At 49.0% G+C, this 14,878-nt stretch overlaps 1 protein-coding gene across 1 annotated transcript in view; it reads right to left on the bottom strand.

Moving 5' to 3' along the window:
- The window catches only part of SMTNL2 (smoothelin like 2), a 41,232-nt gene extending 26,642 nt beyond the window's left edge, over window positions 1-14,590 (bottom strand). Inside the window, exon 1 of the mRNA XM_090025192.1 lies at window positions 14,173-14,590. Within this exon, the coding sequence (XP_089881318.1) occupies window positions 14,173-14,550 (378 nt within the window). The 5' untranslated portion in view covers window positions 14,551-14,590. The remainder of the gene's footprint in view (window positions 1-14,172) is intronic.
- Window positions 14,591-14,878: the final 288 nt, after the last annotated feature.

Raw genomic sequence — 14,878 nt, 5'->3', positions numbered from 1 at the left:
AGTTTTTTTCCTCAGCTGTCAGTTTAGCATCAGCCCATCCAACTGATAAGGTTGACTGATGCCCAGATGGTTTCAGAAACATCTATTAAAAGAATAATGGTAAAGTGAGTGATGAGAAATGTGTTTAAAACAAATTAACCTCTCATATTTCTGTTACAGCACCACCTGCGGTCCCAAACAACACAAAGGCGGCATTGTGCAGGGTGCTGTCCATAAACAATGAGAGACCGTCTCTGCCCAGAAGAGATCACAATCTAAGTAGGAAATAGAAAGCAAAGAAAGATGCTGTAACTCATGCTACGTCACTGCTAGGAATAAATTTGAGTTTACCGGACTGCAAAGCCACTGTTTTGTCCATTAGGCCACACAATCTTCCCAGCTTACGGTCAGTTTGCTCATAAAGGCGCTGAAGGACTGAAATGGTTCCATCTGCTGTTCTGATGTTTCAAGCATTTGCCTCCTGGTTGCCAACTGACTCAATCACACACCTCCCTCCCTTAGATGCTTGTACAGAGTGCGCTATTCACAACTCGCACCCAAACTCCAAGGGCCGCGTCCAGATGTGCATGGACATGTGGTTCCTTGGGACAAGCGGTGGCGGTGCATCTTGCACCACCACTGCTTGTCCCCAGGGAATGACACGTGTGTGGCAAGTTGCCCTGGGTATGGTAGGAGAGGCTGGGGCCAGCAGCCTTACCTGGGGGCCTCCCGGGGCTGCAGCTGCAGTGATTTTGTCATGCGGAGCCTGTGGCTCCGGGTGGCCCAGCTCCGCTTTTCAGCAATGCGCGCTGGCCACGCATGCGTTGCTCCAGTTTTTTTCCTGTGGTTTTTTCTGACCCCTGCATGTCCGGGGTCAAAAAAAAGTGGAAAAAACCCCCAGTGCAGCACATGCTCAGGCAGTGCACCCTTGCAGCGTGGAGAACACTAGGCTGTGCAGTACGTGGTGTTGCAAACGATCAGTATGTGATGCTACATACCGCACAACCACACTTGTCTGGATGCACCCCAAGGCTCCTTCTTCTCTACATGTCAATGTCTAGCTGGGGTGGCATGGGTGCTAAGGCACGTGGTAGACCGCCCAGAGATTGCAAGCTAGAAGCCATGGAAGAAGTGCTCATGGCACAGCCTGTCCGATTCAAGGAGTCTGCAAATTCTACTAAGTACCTTGTTACAAGGACATGAAAAATGAAAGGTTGTCAGAAGCATCCCCTCCCTCACTCCAGGAGACAAAGAATAAAGAAGCCTGGAACTACAATCGCTAATAAGAGACCTGCAAAATCGGCATTCCCAGAATCAATTTCTCACCGTAATTTAGTGCCAAATCCTCATCCTGCAAGTAAAGTAAAAGAGTTAGTATCCCTCTGGATACTAGCTTTCTCCTGACTGTAAAGCAGAGTAACTGGGTGGTCTGTGGGAAGAAGCAACTGGGATTTTATGCCAAAGAAGCCAGGCTTTGCACAGACCAATAGACTGCACTGGAGCCGCTCCTACACAGAGATCCTTTGTGTTCACGGGGTTTTGAGTCTTCCTGCATGGACCCCTCCACGTTCCCGCCTGTCCCATTTCCCAGCCCTCTTTGCAGCACAGACCAGAGTCGAAATGCAGTGTGTGCCCAGGACAGTGGCTGGGGAGTCAAAATCCCAGGACAGTCACATCCCAGGTCTTTAAATAAATGGCCAATGTAGCCCAAGAGCTGAGAAAGAGAGAGTAAGGGGAGTGTACACCAAAAATATGCAGGTCAAATGCAGGGATTGAAAATAACATCTTTGAAGTTGTAGTGGGGACTGGAGGGGAAGGTGCTGGTAGATCACATGTATAATCTGCTCTGCTCTGTACTACGTGACCTCAAGCGAGTCATTCTGTCCTTTTCTGTGAAATGGCAATACCAGAACATCGCTGCTTTACAGGTACGTTTGGACAAACGAGTCACCTCAAAGGGTCTGGGATGCTGAGGTTCAACACCAATGAAAGCTGCAGATCAGATCCTGCTTGACTCAGACACGGGGTTTCCCCCCTGACGTTTGGCTGTGCTGATTTCTCAGAAACAACCCACAGAAACCTCCTACTGATTGAACGCAGAACCCAAATGGGCTTTGTTGCCAAGGTGGCATCATGGCAAATACAACGCTAAAACAATACAGTCAAGCCCCATGAACTGCTGGATTTGGGTAAGCAATACTTGGATTTGTTTCCTGCAGAGATAAAAACACAGCTGCTGTTTTTATTGACTGAACCACACTGAATTATCTGTGCACTGTGCGAAATACAATCTTTCTGAGTTACCAAGCCTTTATTGCACAATGTGCCCTCTCTCTTTCAAAAGAAGTCATACTGTATAACCTTATGCCTTTCTTTCTGAATATGTCTTTAATTAATCCATAAGAGAACGTGCTACATGAGAACAGACCTGGCCATGGCTGCTGAGTGATGGACAGGCTGACTGATGGACTGGGGGCATTTCTGGAAGACAGGAGGTTTCAATTTCTTAAACGTATGCATTTGTAGGAAAAACACTGACAGACTTCTAAGATTCATGCCTGAATGAGGAATCCAGGATTGGGTTGATAATTAACTATTAATTTCTCTAATTTTAAAACGTGTTTTTGGTTGCCAATTTCAAGTATTTTTTAAATTGGTCTTGAGTATAGAGGATTTGCTGAAAATGGGACTTTAAAGTTGTTTCAAGAGGAACATCTAAAATAGGTGCACCCAAAATGATTCTGGAAATGTTGGCCCAATAAAACTAACACTAGTAGTATAATACAATAATCAACTTATATCTACTGAGTTGCTATTGCAAAGGGTATCAGGCAGCACTGTTGCAATAGATGCCATGCTGAAGTGTCCCAACAGGTATTTCATGTATACAGTGCCTCACAAGCTTATTCTTCAGACAGACATAAATTTTCCAGTAACATCCAATAAAGGCCCAGTTTTCAAAGGTGAGAAGCACTGGCAGCTCCTAATGAGCTTTAGTGGATACCTAAAAATCGAGCCCTTGAGAATTTAGTTTGCACGCTCAGCCACTGATGAATGATGTTGATGAAAGGGGTTGGACTGAGGGTGTCAGAGAAATGAAAAAAAGATGTGGCTGGCATAAAGGGCTGAAGCAAGAAGTGGTGCACTTGGATAAAAAACATCACTTTGGAGAGGAGGCAGCAAAGATATGGGGAACAAAGACTGGACCAACGGCATACGGGTGTAGTTTTGGGGGTAATGTAATATGACCTGAACCATAGTTTTCTGCTCAAAAGCAAAATAATTTGATGCACCCAAATTAACTCATGCATGTGCTAGGCCACACTTGGAAGGTTATCTAAATGACCTGGCTTTCACTTTGGACAAACGTGCACTCACGAAGCAGTAACTGGTTTCCTATTATGAAAAGTAGGTTTCTAAGAAACATCAGGCCAAGGAAAAAATGTCTGGGAGCTCCTTCCTACGGTTACATTATCGGCTGGTGCAGGATGAAAAATACTCCTCAGATGAGTGCACGCAAATGCTGCCAAAGCAAACCAGCCTGCCTCTCCTCTGCTTCACTCAGGGGGTGAAGATAAAACAGATGCAGGATCAGGCCATCTTCATGTGCAAACTGGGCCCTGAATGATTACTCAGGCACAAGACCGAGTTTCAGCACGGAACACTTTATCTCCAACATTGAAGACATTTTTTCCCCCAATTTGTGTTTCACAAACTTAAGAAACACTGTGGCTGTAAAAAAAGAAAGATGAAGCTGGGCCTGGGTTGTTTCGAGTGCTACCAACGGGACTCGCGCATCCCCTGCATTAGCAGGCAGAATCTGAGGATTCGTGGAGACAGTCCATTATTATTCGCCAGCACCATTTCAAATGCAACTAAAATAAACAGGGTCAAATCCTGCTATTTCGTGCACCAGTGTAAATGTGGAGTGATTCCACTTATTTCACTAAGATAGAAGAGTGGTGTAAGGAAAGACAAGGAAGGTGCAAGTAATATTATAAGCCATAACTGCTCTGCACTCCTTTTAGTCATCAGAGCTAATCTTAGGGTAAAACAGGTGTGAGATCAGTCTTATTATTTAAGAGAGAGAAACTGACTTTTTTCTGATCTCGAATAGGAAAATTACAAAACCACTGGAAATTACACCAGGGTTAATGTGTTATATGTCCAGCCCTCTGAAGACTGAAGCAAGGCTGGTTTTCCATGGTGCATTACACTTAGCAGTAGAGACGTTGTGGTTATAATGTGGGTAGCTATTCTGATACAAAGGCACAAGCCAAAATACAACCCAGCTGGCTCTCTCAGAACAGTCCTAGGCAAGGACTGCAGCAGTAAACACAATAAAACTTAATTTAGTCATTCAAGTAAATAGATATGGCCTGGAACAAAGCAGGTCTCTTGGGAAGGAAAGTGCTGTGTCAACACTCACTGCTGGGATGGCATCTGCCCTTTAATATGAATCTTTTAGGTCATCAATTTATTTAAGCAAGTCATGAGATCTGAACTAAACGGAAACCAGATCTGGGTGATACTTGGTAAGAGTTGTGAGTAAAGAAGCCATTTCCAACACACAACAATAAAAGGTTACATTGATCCTGCAACACCCAGAAGAAATGGCGCTTATTCAGTCCCATTAATTAGCCTCTTTTCCATTAACCATACATTTGTTTCATGCACCACTCCTCTAACAACATCAACTCTAACAGAACACTTTAGGCTAACTCAGTAAGGGCCGTAGCCTTCATGTTACTTGGGACCTGCAGTCAATACGCTCTGGCCCGACTGACCGCCATGAATTGAAAGTGCTTAGCACTTCAGATTTCATAGATTTTTAGGGTCAGAAGGGACCTCAGTAGATCACAGAGTCCGACCCCCTGCCCTGGCCTCAGATAGCCCCAGCTAGGTACTTATCACTTTGTCACGTTGGAAAGGCTTAGTACGTTGCAGAGCCTACTCCTAAAAAATCAACTGCACCCAGTGCTGCGCAGCTGTCCAAGAGAGTACACAAGGCAGGGGAAAGCGCGTGTGTCAATGAGGTACTGCAATAATGGGTGCCAGGACAAAACCTTGAAACCTGACCTACGAAACAAGAGTAGAAAGGCAGTCACTAACAGCATTTCATTAGGTTACTGCCAGCCGCACAGGCAGCTGGAAGAAGGCACTGGGAAGAACAGGAGATGCTGGTCTCCTTCAATCTACATATTATGGTCCCATTTCCCATCACTCTGGCTACCAGAGCTTGCCCCAAAGAGGAGTGTCCGCTGCATTTTATTCAAAGATAGGACAGAGACTGAGATCTTGTGCTTGTCCATGTTACTTCCCAGCAGCCACCAGGCCACTGATCTTCTTGCACGCTTGGCTTAATGCCACAGCTGAATCCAAAGCTTCTATCACATGTGCATGGTCTTTGGGAATAATACAGAAATAGGCTTATCAGCAAACCTGCATTAGCTCATTCAGTCCTCCCCTACTCATAATCAGAGCAATAAATCTTACTCTGTCCAGCAGACCTAAAATGGCATTCAGCAATCAGCCTAAGATGCTATTAAAATGCATGGATGGAGTTGGGTCTGCCTTTCTTTTTAACTCCACATAGTCTCAACAGGGAAATTCACCCTGACGCCAGAAGCTGGTACCTGGCTCTTTGCATCACTTAAGCCCCATGGAAGGTAATGCCTGCACAGGGACCCACAAACTGAAGTCCTGGTTGTACTATAATGGCAGGCTCTGCATTGCCTCCCAAGAGGATGGTGCAAAGAGCTTAGGGACATAATGAAATTCATGATCCTGTGTCACCCAAATCCCTTCCTAGTCGGCTAAGTGGGGCAGTGATGACTAGTGATCTACCTAAGTCACACCAGAAACGCATTGCACAGTGGCGCCTTTAATCTTGCTCTGACTGGCCAAGGGAGCCTGGCAGCCCCTCCACTCACTATTTGTTCCTTATTGACTGGGAGGCAAAAACCACGGTTGTAAATATGCCACAAACTCTGCCTCCCACCATTGATTAGCCAAAGGGCCCCGGTGGCTCCACTACTTGCTACTTGATTGGCCAGGAGGCAAAAACCACGGCATATCTAAAACTGTGGTTTTTGCTTCCTGGCCTATCAGGAGCAAGCAGTGAGCAGCGGGGCTGCTGGGATCCCTCAGCCAATCAGCAGCAAATGATGGCAAAAAAAGCAAGATTAAAGGAGCCACTGCACAGCATACTTCCAGCGCAGTTTAAACAGACCCCTAGTAATGGCTAACCCAGGCTTTGGGAGCTCAGTGGCATTTCAGAGATGTTTCAAATACTGATTCTGACCATCGCCCCCATCTTTACACAGAGCTGTTGCACTATATCTGGACTCTGTTCTCTTATTATTTGGCTTGTGGTGGAGCTGGGGGGGCCCTCGGCAGAGATCAGGGATCTGTTAAGCTAAGATGCTCGAACAGATGTGCATAAAGAGATGGGCTGCAATTCTGGCATCTATGGCCCCTAATCCCATTATCTTAAAAAAAAGGGAGAAAGCGATCAATTAAGTATTTCAAAAAAATGTGAAACACAAGACAAATTTCATCTCACAACTTTCTGACTATGAGGCTGGTCAAGCACTGCAACAAACTCTCTAGCAAAGCTGTGCAATCTTCACCCCTGGACATTTTCAAGAGCAGGTTAGAAAGGCTGGGATGGTTTAGTCAGAGATAATCCTGTCTTGACCTGGGGGCTAGACTAGATGACCTCCTGAGGTCTCTTCCAGCCCTCCTTTCCTATGATCCTCTCCTGGCAAAAATCAACAACATTTCACTGTTCAGTTGCGATGAAATTCCACGTTTTTGGCCAGGAAGTTGCCTGTCAGACCCGGATTCTACTGCGCTCCCCAAGGGCCTGTCACAGGAACGGGGGGACCAAACCTGGAGGCCACAGACATGATCATGTATGGGTCCAAGAGATAAAATGCCAGCCTCCACATCCCCCATCATACTGGATCTAGATTTCAACCTCCCCAGAGCCCACAGCCACACTGATCGGGGAACTGGCTCTTCTGCTGGCCTGCTTTGTAAAATCCCAGCCTGGACGCACACGCTCATTCCTGCTGACTCACAGGGGCAGGGGCAGCTCATTCACTCCATTCTGGCAGGTGGGAACAACTCTCTGGGCAGAGGAAACTAAGGGTCAAAAAAGTCTCAGAGAAAAAAAACCCAAGAATAACCCAGTTTCAGGGAATTCAAAGTCAGAGTGAACTTTATGTTTCATGGTTGTTTCAACTGCTAGTCAAGGAGGACCCATCGGCAAAGGGATGCTTTAGGGCACTAATCCATGTGTGCACGTGCACATTAATGCATGCACACGTGCTGTGTTAGAACAGGCAGGGTGTGCTGAGCAGACTCCTTCCTCTCTGGTTTATCTAGACACAAAAGCAATTCCCTTCCGCAGCAAGCAACTCTGCATGTTAGCAGCTAAAATCTTGTACGGGAGCGTGACACACAATTAGTTATTGCTCTAGAGGTGATAATGGCTTTGACATTCTGCTTTGAGTGTGAAGTTTCCAGTCATGGCGAACTTCCAACAGGTCATGCAAATCCTTCGTTTAAATGATCAAACCTGGCATTGGATACCTGAAATGGTCAAAAATGCATGGGATTTTTTCAATGGCAAAACTGCTACTGACTTCAACAAGGTCCGAATTTCACCTTTTGCATCAATGTAGGAGAGGAACTCAGGCTTAGAGTCATGTCCCCTGCACTGCTGGTCTCTGCACAGCATTCCTGTTGGCACCACAGGGTGGTTAGGCTTAAAAATAAAAACCACTTACAAGAATGTGTCCCATGCAGTTGTTACTCTAAGACTTCAACCCATCATGCGTGACAGAAACATCCCAGCCCCTCTCATCCCCAGGCAAGTAGAAGTCATTAATCATATTTGTATAAATTCAATACTTCTGTTGTCTTTTATAGCTGCTTGAGGTGGCTCCAGCTGTAAGTGCTTTCTCGCTTCTCCCCAGGGGATCTGCAAACCCAGCTGCTGAGAATGACTTCACTGGTAACTGGTAATGACAGCTCGGACCAAGAGCTGTCAGAAACATAGCACAGGACCAATGACTTGCCAAAGCTGGAGTTAAGAATCCAACCCCATTTTCATAGCATTAATAACATGCACTCCAGATTAACATGCAGCTGTGAAGGGGGAAAAAAAACCCTGGTGCTTCTATAAATAATGGAAGCACAAGACTCTTCAGGTGTAAGTTTAAGTTATTTTCTTTGGCAGATGCAAAATATTGGGTCTGACCTTGAATTTAGCAGTGCGCATCAGCTAAAATCAGACGCTTGTGGCAAAATAAAGACCCAGAGAAATGGAGGACTAAATGACTCCTTGAAAGAAAACTTCCAACAGAGAAATAAACAAGGTTTCTTCTGTTTTTTTGGCAAATTATGAGAGAATTAGAATACTAGCACTATGAAATCACGCTTGAATCAGAAGGGAGCTGTGTATGATCTGTGTCATCAGCCTACTACCTTGCTTACTATAAAGCAACAGATTCATCAGGCAGGGAGCTGGGCTGGGATTCAGGAGACCTGGCCTTGCAAGTTTGTTTGCCTCTCGGTTTTTTTAAGGGGTGCTCAACCTTTTTGCCTGGTGGGTCTGATGGACAGGGCCCAGTCTGTCTGTAGGCCAAATCCAGCTGGTGGTCCCGATCCAGCACTGGGGACAAGCATGGCAGGGCACCATCCAGGTGCAAAGAGGGGGGTAGGGGACAGCCTGGTCCCAACCCAGCCCCATGGGAGAAAGGGGGCTTCACGCAGCCCCCAACCAGCCCCAAGGTGGGAGGGAAGGGGTCTGACCCAGCCCCATGAGGGGAGAGGAGGAATTGTGCAAAGAGAAGGATGTGGCTTGGCTCCGACCTGCCACAGGGCTCGTGGAATTTGGTAGCGGGGGAGGGTGGCTGTATTATTTGCCACCACTTCCCTGCTGCCAAACTTCCCAACCTGGTGGGATCCCAGATGCCATGGCTCTGCAGACTGCATTTGGGCACCCCTTCACAGTGGGGACCTGATCTCAGTTGAGTCTTTGAGACCCTTTTGTAATAGCAGTCATGAATAACAACAATAACATTAATACAGTATTCTATTTTGCAGAATTTTCCTTGAAAATGTTCCTGGTTCCCCATAATTGTTGAATTTCCTTCATCTGCCTAACTTTTACATCATGCAAATATTTATCGATAGATCAAAAATAGATTTTAAAGGACCACATTTACTCATCAGTGGATGTAAAGGCAGGCATCTGCATTTGGAAAAGAGTCGATATTTTATTTAAATAAACCACTGCCTTTTGATTCATTTCATTATGTAAACTGAACCCAAGTCTTGTGAGTCCCGAACTAACTTCCTAACTCCTCCTTCTCCAAATACTTGCTTATCTTCCTCACTGTAGCAAATCTAAAGCCGGGGCTAACATGCAAGAATTCCTAACTCTCCGCCTTCTGTTCTGGGAGACTTCACAAAGGCAAGTCTTAGCAATTTGGACACATTTATTTATGCAACTGATATAGTACAAACTGTCATCAGCGCTTTTGGTTTTATCAACAAAGATGCTTTGGTTCTGGCTTCTGCTGAAATCTGCAGTTAAACTATTTTTGGCTTTATTGTAAACAAGGACAGAAACAAAAAACACGTTTTTAACCAATACAAACAACAACACAAAATTCTACTAATAAATTGGTATTTACTAATATTTAGCACCAATGCTTCTCCCTCCATGTCAATGTTAAAACTCATAGATTCATGATCCATAGGTTGTAAGGCCGGAAAGGACCTCGGAAGATCATCGGATCCAGCCCCCTGCACCACGCAGGGAAGATACCTGGGGCCAGGTGACCCCAGTGAGGAGATCGCCCAGTCTCCTCTTGAAGATGTCCAGGGTAGGCGATTGCACCACCTCTGGAGGGAGCTTATTCCACGGTCTGGACACCCTGACTGTGAAGAGGTTTTTCCTAATGTTGAGTCTGAATCAATCGTCAAGGAGTTTGTGGCTATTACTCCTGGTTTTCCCCTTGGGTGCCCTGATGAACAGTTGCTCACCGAGCCCTTGATGTACTCCCCTAGTGTAGTGGTAAGCTGCTACCAGGTCCCCTCTTAGCTTTCTTTTCCTCAGGCTGAAGAGTCCCAGATCCCTCAGCCTTTCCTTATACGGCTTTAAGACTCTGATCCTACCGGTGGCTCTTCTTTGGACTCTCTCAAGCTTGTCCACGTCCTTGTTAAAGTGGGGTGCCCAGAGCTGGACACAGTACTCCAGCTGTGGTCTCACCAGTACTGAGTAGAGTGGAAGAATCACCTCCTTGGCTTTGCTGGAGATGCATCGACTGATGCACACCAGAGTATTATTGCCCTACTGACACAGCATCGCACTGCCGGCGCATATTCATACTGTGGTCTATCATTAGCCCCGGGTCCCTCTCATCTGTGGTGCTGGTCAGTTTGGGACCACCAAGCCTGTAGGTGTGTTGGGGGTTGTTCACCCCAAGGTGGAGCACTTTACATTTCTCAACATTGAACTTCATCAGGTTCCCATCTGCCCGACTTGCTAGCCTGTCTAGGTCCTCCTGTATCTGCAGCCTATCTTCAAGCGTGACCAAACTTCCCCATAACTTGGCGTCGTCCGCAAACTTGGCCAGTGAGCTCTTCACCTCCGCATCCAAATCATTAATAAAGGTGTTGAAAAGTACCGGACTGAGCACCGACCCCCGTGCGACACCGTTGCCCACTTCTCGCCAGGATGACACAGATCCGTTCACTACGATTCTCTGGGTCGTATCTGGCAGCCAGTTTCTCACCCTCCTGACTGTCCCGGAGTTAAGCCCACAATCCTCCAATTTTCTCACGAGGACATTGTAGGATACTAGATCAAAGGCCTTTTGGAAGTCTAGGTATACAATGTCAACCTGCTCTCGTGTCCAGGCGGCGAGTTACCTGGTCACAGAAGGAGATGACATTGGTAAGGCAAGACTTGTCCACGACGAAGCCGCGCTGGCTGTCATCCAGAATCTTACCTTCTGCAAGCTTATTATCGCAGATAGACTCATTATGAACTTTTCTAGGATTTTCCCTAGGATGGAAGTTAGGCTGATTGGCCTATAATGACCCGGGTCCCTCATCCTGCCCTTCTTGTGGTTGGGCACAACGCTGGCCCTCTTCCAGTCCCCAGGGGCTCCTCCAGAGTGCCACGAGTTGTGGGAGAATTTTGTCAGGGGTTCCACAATGACACTGGCCGGCTCCTTCAACTCCTATAGACTTCAGTGAGATCTGTGTTTCACCTTTGGGACTCATGTCCCGGAACAACAGTAGTGAGTTTTCAGTTAGAGAAATGCATGGAAATACTGTTAATTATTTTCTGTTCATCTGTCCATCATGCATTAACATAAAGGGCACATCGGAGTCAAGCAGCATTGCTGACCAGGAATCAGTTTCATTATTAATGAGTTGGAGTTGTCTCCATTGAATCATCAAAGCTTTGCAGAACATCAGTGCCTCTCTGTGAAAAGGACATGCCGGGGATATCTTAAAGGAACCATATACGTGAACATATCCAGGATCTATTCTACTGAAAACTTTTACATCACACCCACCCTCCTATTAATGGATGGGGTGCTGTAATTAGCACCTACCTACCACGCGTAATTAGGGGACTTTTGAAGCTGAATTGACCTCCTATTCACACTATTACCAGCCCTTATACTTTACTGCAAGTCTTGTGATATTTGGGAGTTTTCCATGCAGCCCCAGGTCCAGGAGTCATGTGATTAAAAGTACAGCAGTTGCCACTGTTTCATAAAACAAATGTCTAGCCCCCATGGTTGCAGATAAAAACTTGAAAACATAACCTGACTGTACTGCAAGGGTGCAAAAACCAGAACCAAAACAATGTAAACCTCAATATTTTAAACTGGTGATGTTTTAGGTTTGACTTCCAAATGTTAGACACTAGAGTGCAAGAATTTGGGGGGCCTCCTTCTGCTCTGTAACCCCAATCCAAAGACCTCTGAACTCAGTGCAGACGTTCCCATTGATGTCAGTGGGCTCTGGAGTGTGCCCTGTGCAATTCTTATGTATAGACATGAGCCTTATTTTGTCAATAAAAAGATTTCCACTGTCTTCAACAACAGATCCTTACTGAGCTACGAGTGAGTAAAAGCTGATCAAACACTTCAGGAGCTAGCTGCAACAGATAAATAAAGGTTTCCTGGGATTTTGTGAAGGCATCAAATGTGCCACTTCAGTCTGAACGCTGAACTTCCACCAATTTTCCAGAATGGAGAAGGAAGGATGAACAAGTCTTTCCTGGGTGATCCTTCAGAAGACTGTAACAAATAAAACTGCCACATACAACAGTCTTGGCTCAAGTTACTCAAGTGAAATTATCTGATACCACGATTAATAAATCCAGATTGCTTTACGGATCACACTGCTCTCTCTGCAAGAGGAAACGATATGGACCCTTGCCTATAAACACGCTATTTAAAAAGCTCTCAGCACTGGCCTGCTTCGTATTTATAGGATCTTAGGCTGCACTGTCTGCTGATCTGCACTTGGAACCAGATTCGGAGCTGCCTTTAGACCAGCGTTTCTCAACCTGTGGGTCGTGACCCAAAAGGGGGTTGCAAGAATATATGAAAGGGTTGCAAACAAACTTTAACAATGGATTCTCCTTTAAAGAAGAAAAATGTGGGAAACTTTCCCTTGCAGGCTGGCAGACTTCAAGCCTGTGAGGGGCTGCTTGGGGCCCCCCTTACCCCACACACCCACCCCCTGCCCCACACACTGTGGCGCTTGGGGTGGAGGGGCAGTCGCTCAGGAGTGAGGGGCACTGGGTCAGGACTGGCCATTGCTGTTTACAAATGGGTCCTGGTACAAAAAAACTTGAGAGCTGCTACTTTAGACAACTTTGTACTATGCTGCCTTAACATTACCTTAGCCAGCTCAGCTCGAGAACCTCCTCTGCCTAGAAAGCCCCTCAGGCAGCCCAAGGCAGCTTTAAAAGCTTTTATACAACTTGTGTCTACCCCACAGATGCAGTCACGCTGACACCCTGTGCTGGATTCAGGGGGCGTGATCAGCAAAAAGGTGCAGGTATCCCCAGGGCTCACCCAGCTCTTCAGTCCGTCCTCTGCACTCTCCCACGTGTGTCTGGAGGTATATCCCCCAGCGCTAGGATGTCCTCTGAATCAATACTGTAAGTCTGTCCTTCGGGGTAAAGGAGTCACTGGCAGGGCACTGGAGGACTGTCAGCTCTTGAATGAACTTGTCTGCATCCTCGTTGCAAAGTGGGCAGGTTCCAGCCTGAGATAAACGTGCAATTTGGGATTTATCCCCTACGCCCAGCTGTACAAGTGAGCCTGGGTTCGGAGCGCATAGGCAGGTGCTTGAAAGGGGAATGCAGACAAAAACGTGCGCAGGAGCAGGGCTTAAGACCACAAACGCAGTGCTGGGTGTCCAGCCCAACCGCATGAAAGGTGATGAGTCAAAGTAAACACACAAACAACCTACCGGGTAAAGATGATTTGTCAGGGCCGTTCTACGAATGCTGACGCGTGCCCAACCTGTAGCAGCAAACAGCTTGCGAGCACGAAAGGGCTGCACTGGTAACAACTACTGTTGAACACGCTCTAATTCATCCACCGCAGGAAGGAGCAAAGCAAACGCCTCACCCGCTCACTCCTCGCTCCTCCTCCTCCTCACTTTCAGATGGCCCAGGCGTGGGTCTCAGCAAGCCCTAATGCTCGCCCTCCCCGCCAGCAGAGGACCACTGCATACACACTCCTGGCTTAACACCAGAAAGCTCCTTCACAGCCAGGGTGTCCAGACTGTGGAAGGGGGAGCAGGTCTCCAAGAGCCCGGGCAGTCCCCTCGCTGGGGCCGCCCGACCCCGGGCATCTTCCTGCCGAGAGCAGGGTGCTCTGCCAGGTCTCTCCAAGGCGTTTTGCTCGGCAGCGTGCCTCAGGGCGGGCGGCAGGGGCCTGGCCGCCCCGGGGTGCGGTGCCGCAGACATCGCTGCCCCCTGCGCGCTCGGCCGCGCTGCGCATGATGTCGGCGCCCGCCTAGCTCGCCCGGGACCGAGCCCCGGAGGCCGGCGGCCCGCGGCGGCTTTGTCCCGCTGAAGCCAGCCGGGGGGGGCATCGCCGCGATCCCAAACGTGCCCCGCGGGGGGGCGCTCACCTGGCTGCGGCCGCCCAGGGCCAGCTCCGCGCGGCTGGAGAAGCGCGGCGCCCCGCCGGCCGCGCCCGCGCCCGCGCCGTCCGGGGGCAGCCCCGCGCCGCGGCCCAGCGCCTCCACCTGCCGCGCCAGGCGCTCCACGTGCGCCCGCAGCCGCCGGTTCTCGTGCTGCAGCTCGGCCACGGAGCGCCCGAGCGGGCCGGCCAGGCGCAGCACCTCGGCCACCTGCCGCTCCACGCCCTGCTTGAACGCCTGGATGTCGGCGTGGATGTCCCGCACGGCGCCGCGCAGCGTGTCCTCGTAGCGCCCCAGCGCCTCGCACACGCTCTGCGCCTCCGCGCCGCTCAGCTCCGCCAGCTCCGCGCCCGCCGCCGCCTCCATGGCCGCGGCCCCGAGCGAGCCCCGCGCGGCCGCGCCCCCAGGCGGGAGGCAGCTCCCGCGCCAGGGGTGGGAGCGGGGCGCCGGGGGAGGCGCGGAGCCGCCGGCGCTCGGCCCCCGGGCACCCCTGGGCGGCGCAACCCCGCCGCGCCCGCGGCAGCCGGCTCTTCCTGCGCGGGGGAGCCGCGGGCGGGGGGGCAGCCCCCGGGGCACCCCTGGGCCCAAAGCCACGCGGCTCCTCGCTGCCCGGGGGAGCCGCGGGCGAGGGGACAGCCCCCGGGGCACCCCTGGGCCCAAAGCCACACGGCTCTTCCTGCGCGGGGGAGCCGCG

The sequence above is a fragment of the Crocodylus siamensis genome, chromosome 13, assembly GCF_052110815.1.
Source record: "Crocodylus siamensis isolate JL-2025a chromosome 13, ASM5211081v1, whole genome shotgun sequence".
NCBI classification, from domain to species: domain Eukaryota; kingdom Metazoa; phylum Chordata; order Crocodylia; family Crocodylidae; genus Crocodylus; species Crocodylus siamensis.
Note: the sequence above shows the minus strand (reverse complement) of the source record. Positions and strands in the feature narration are given on the sequence as shown.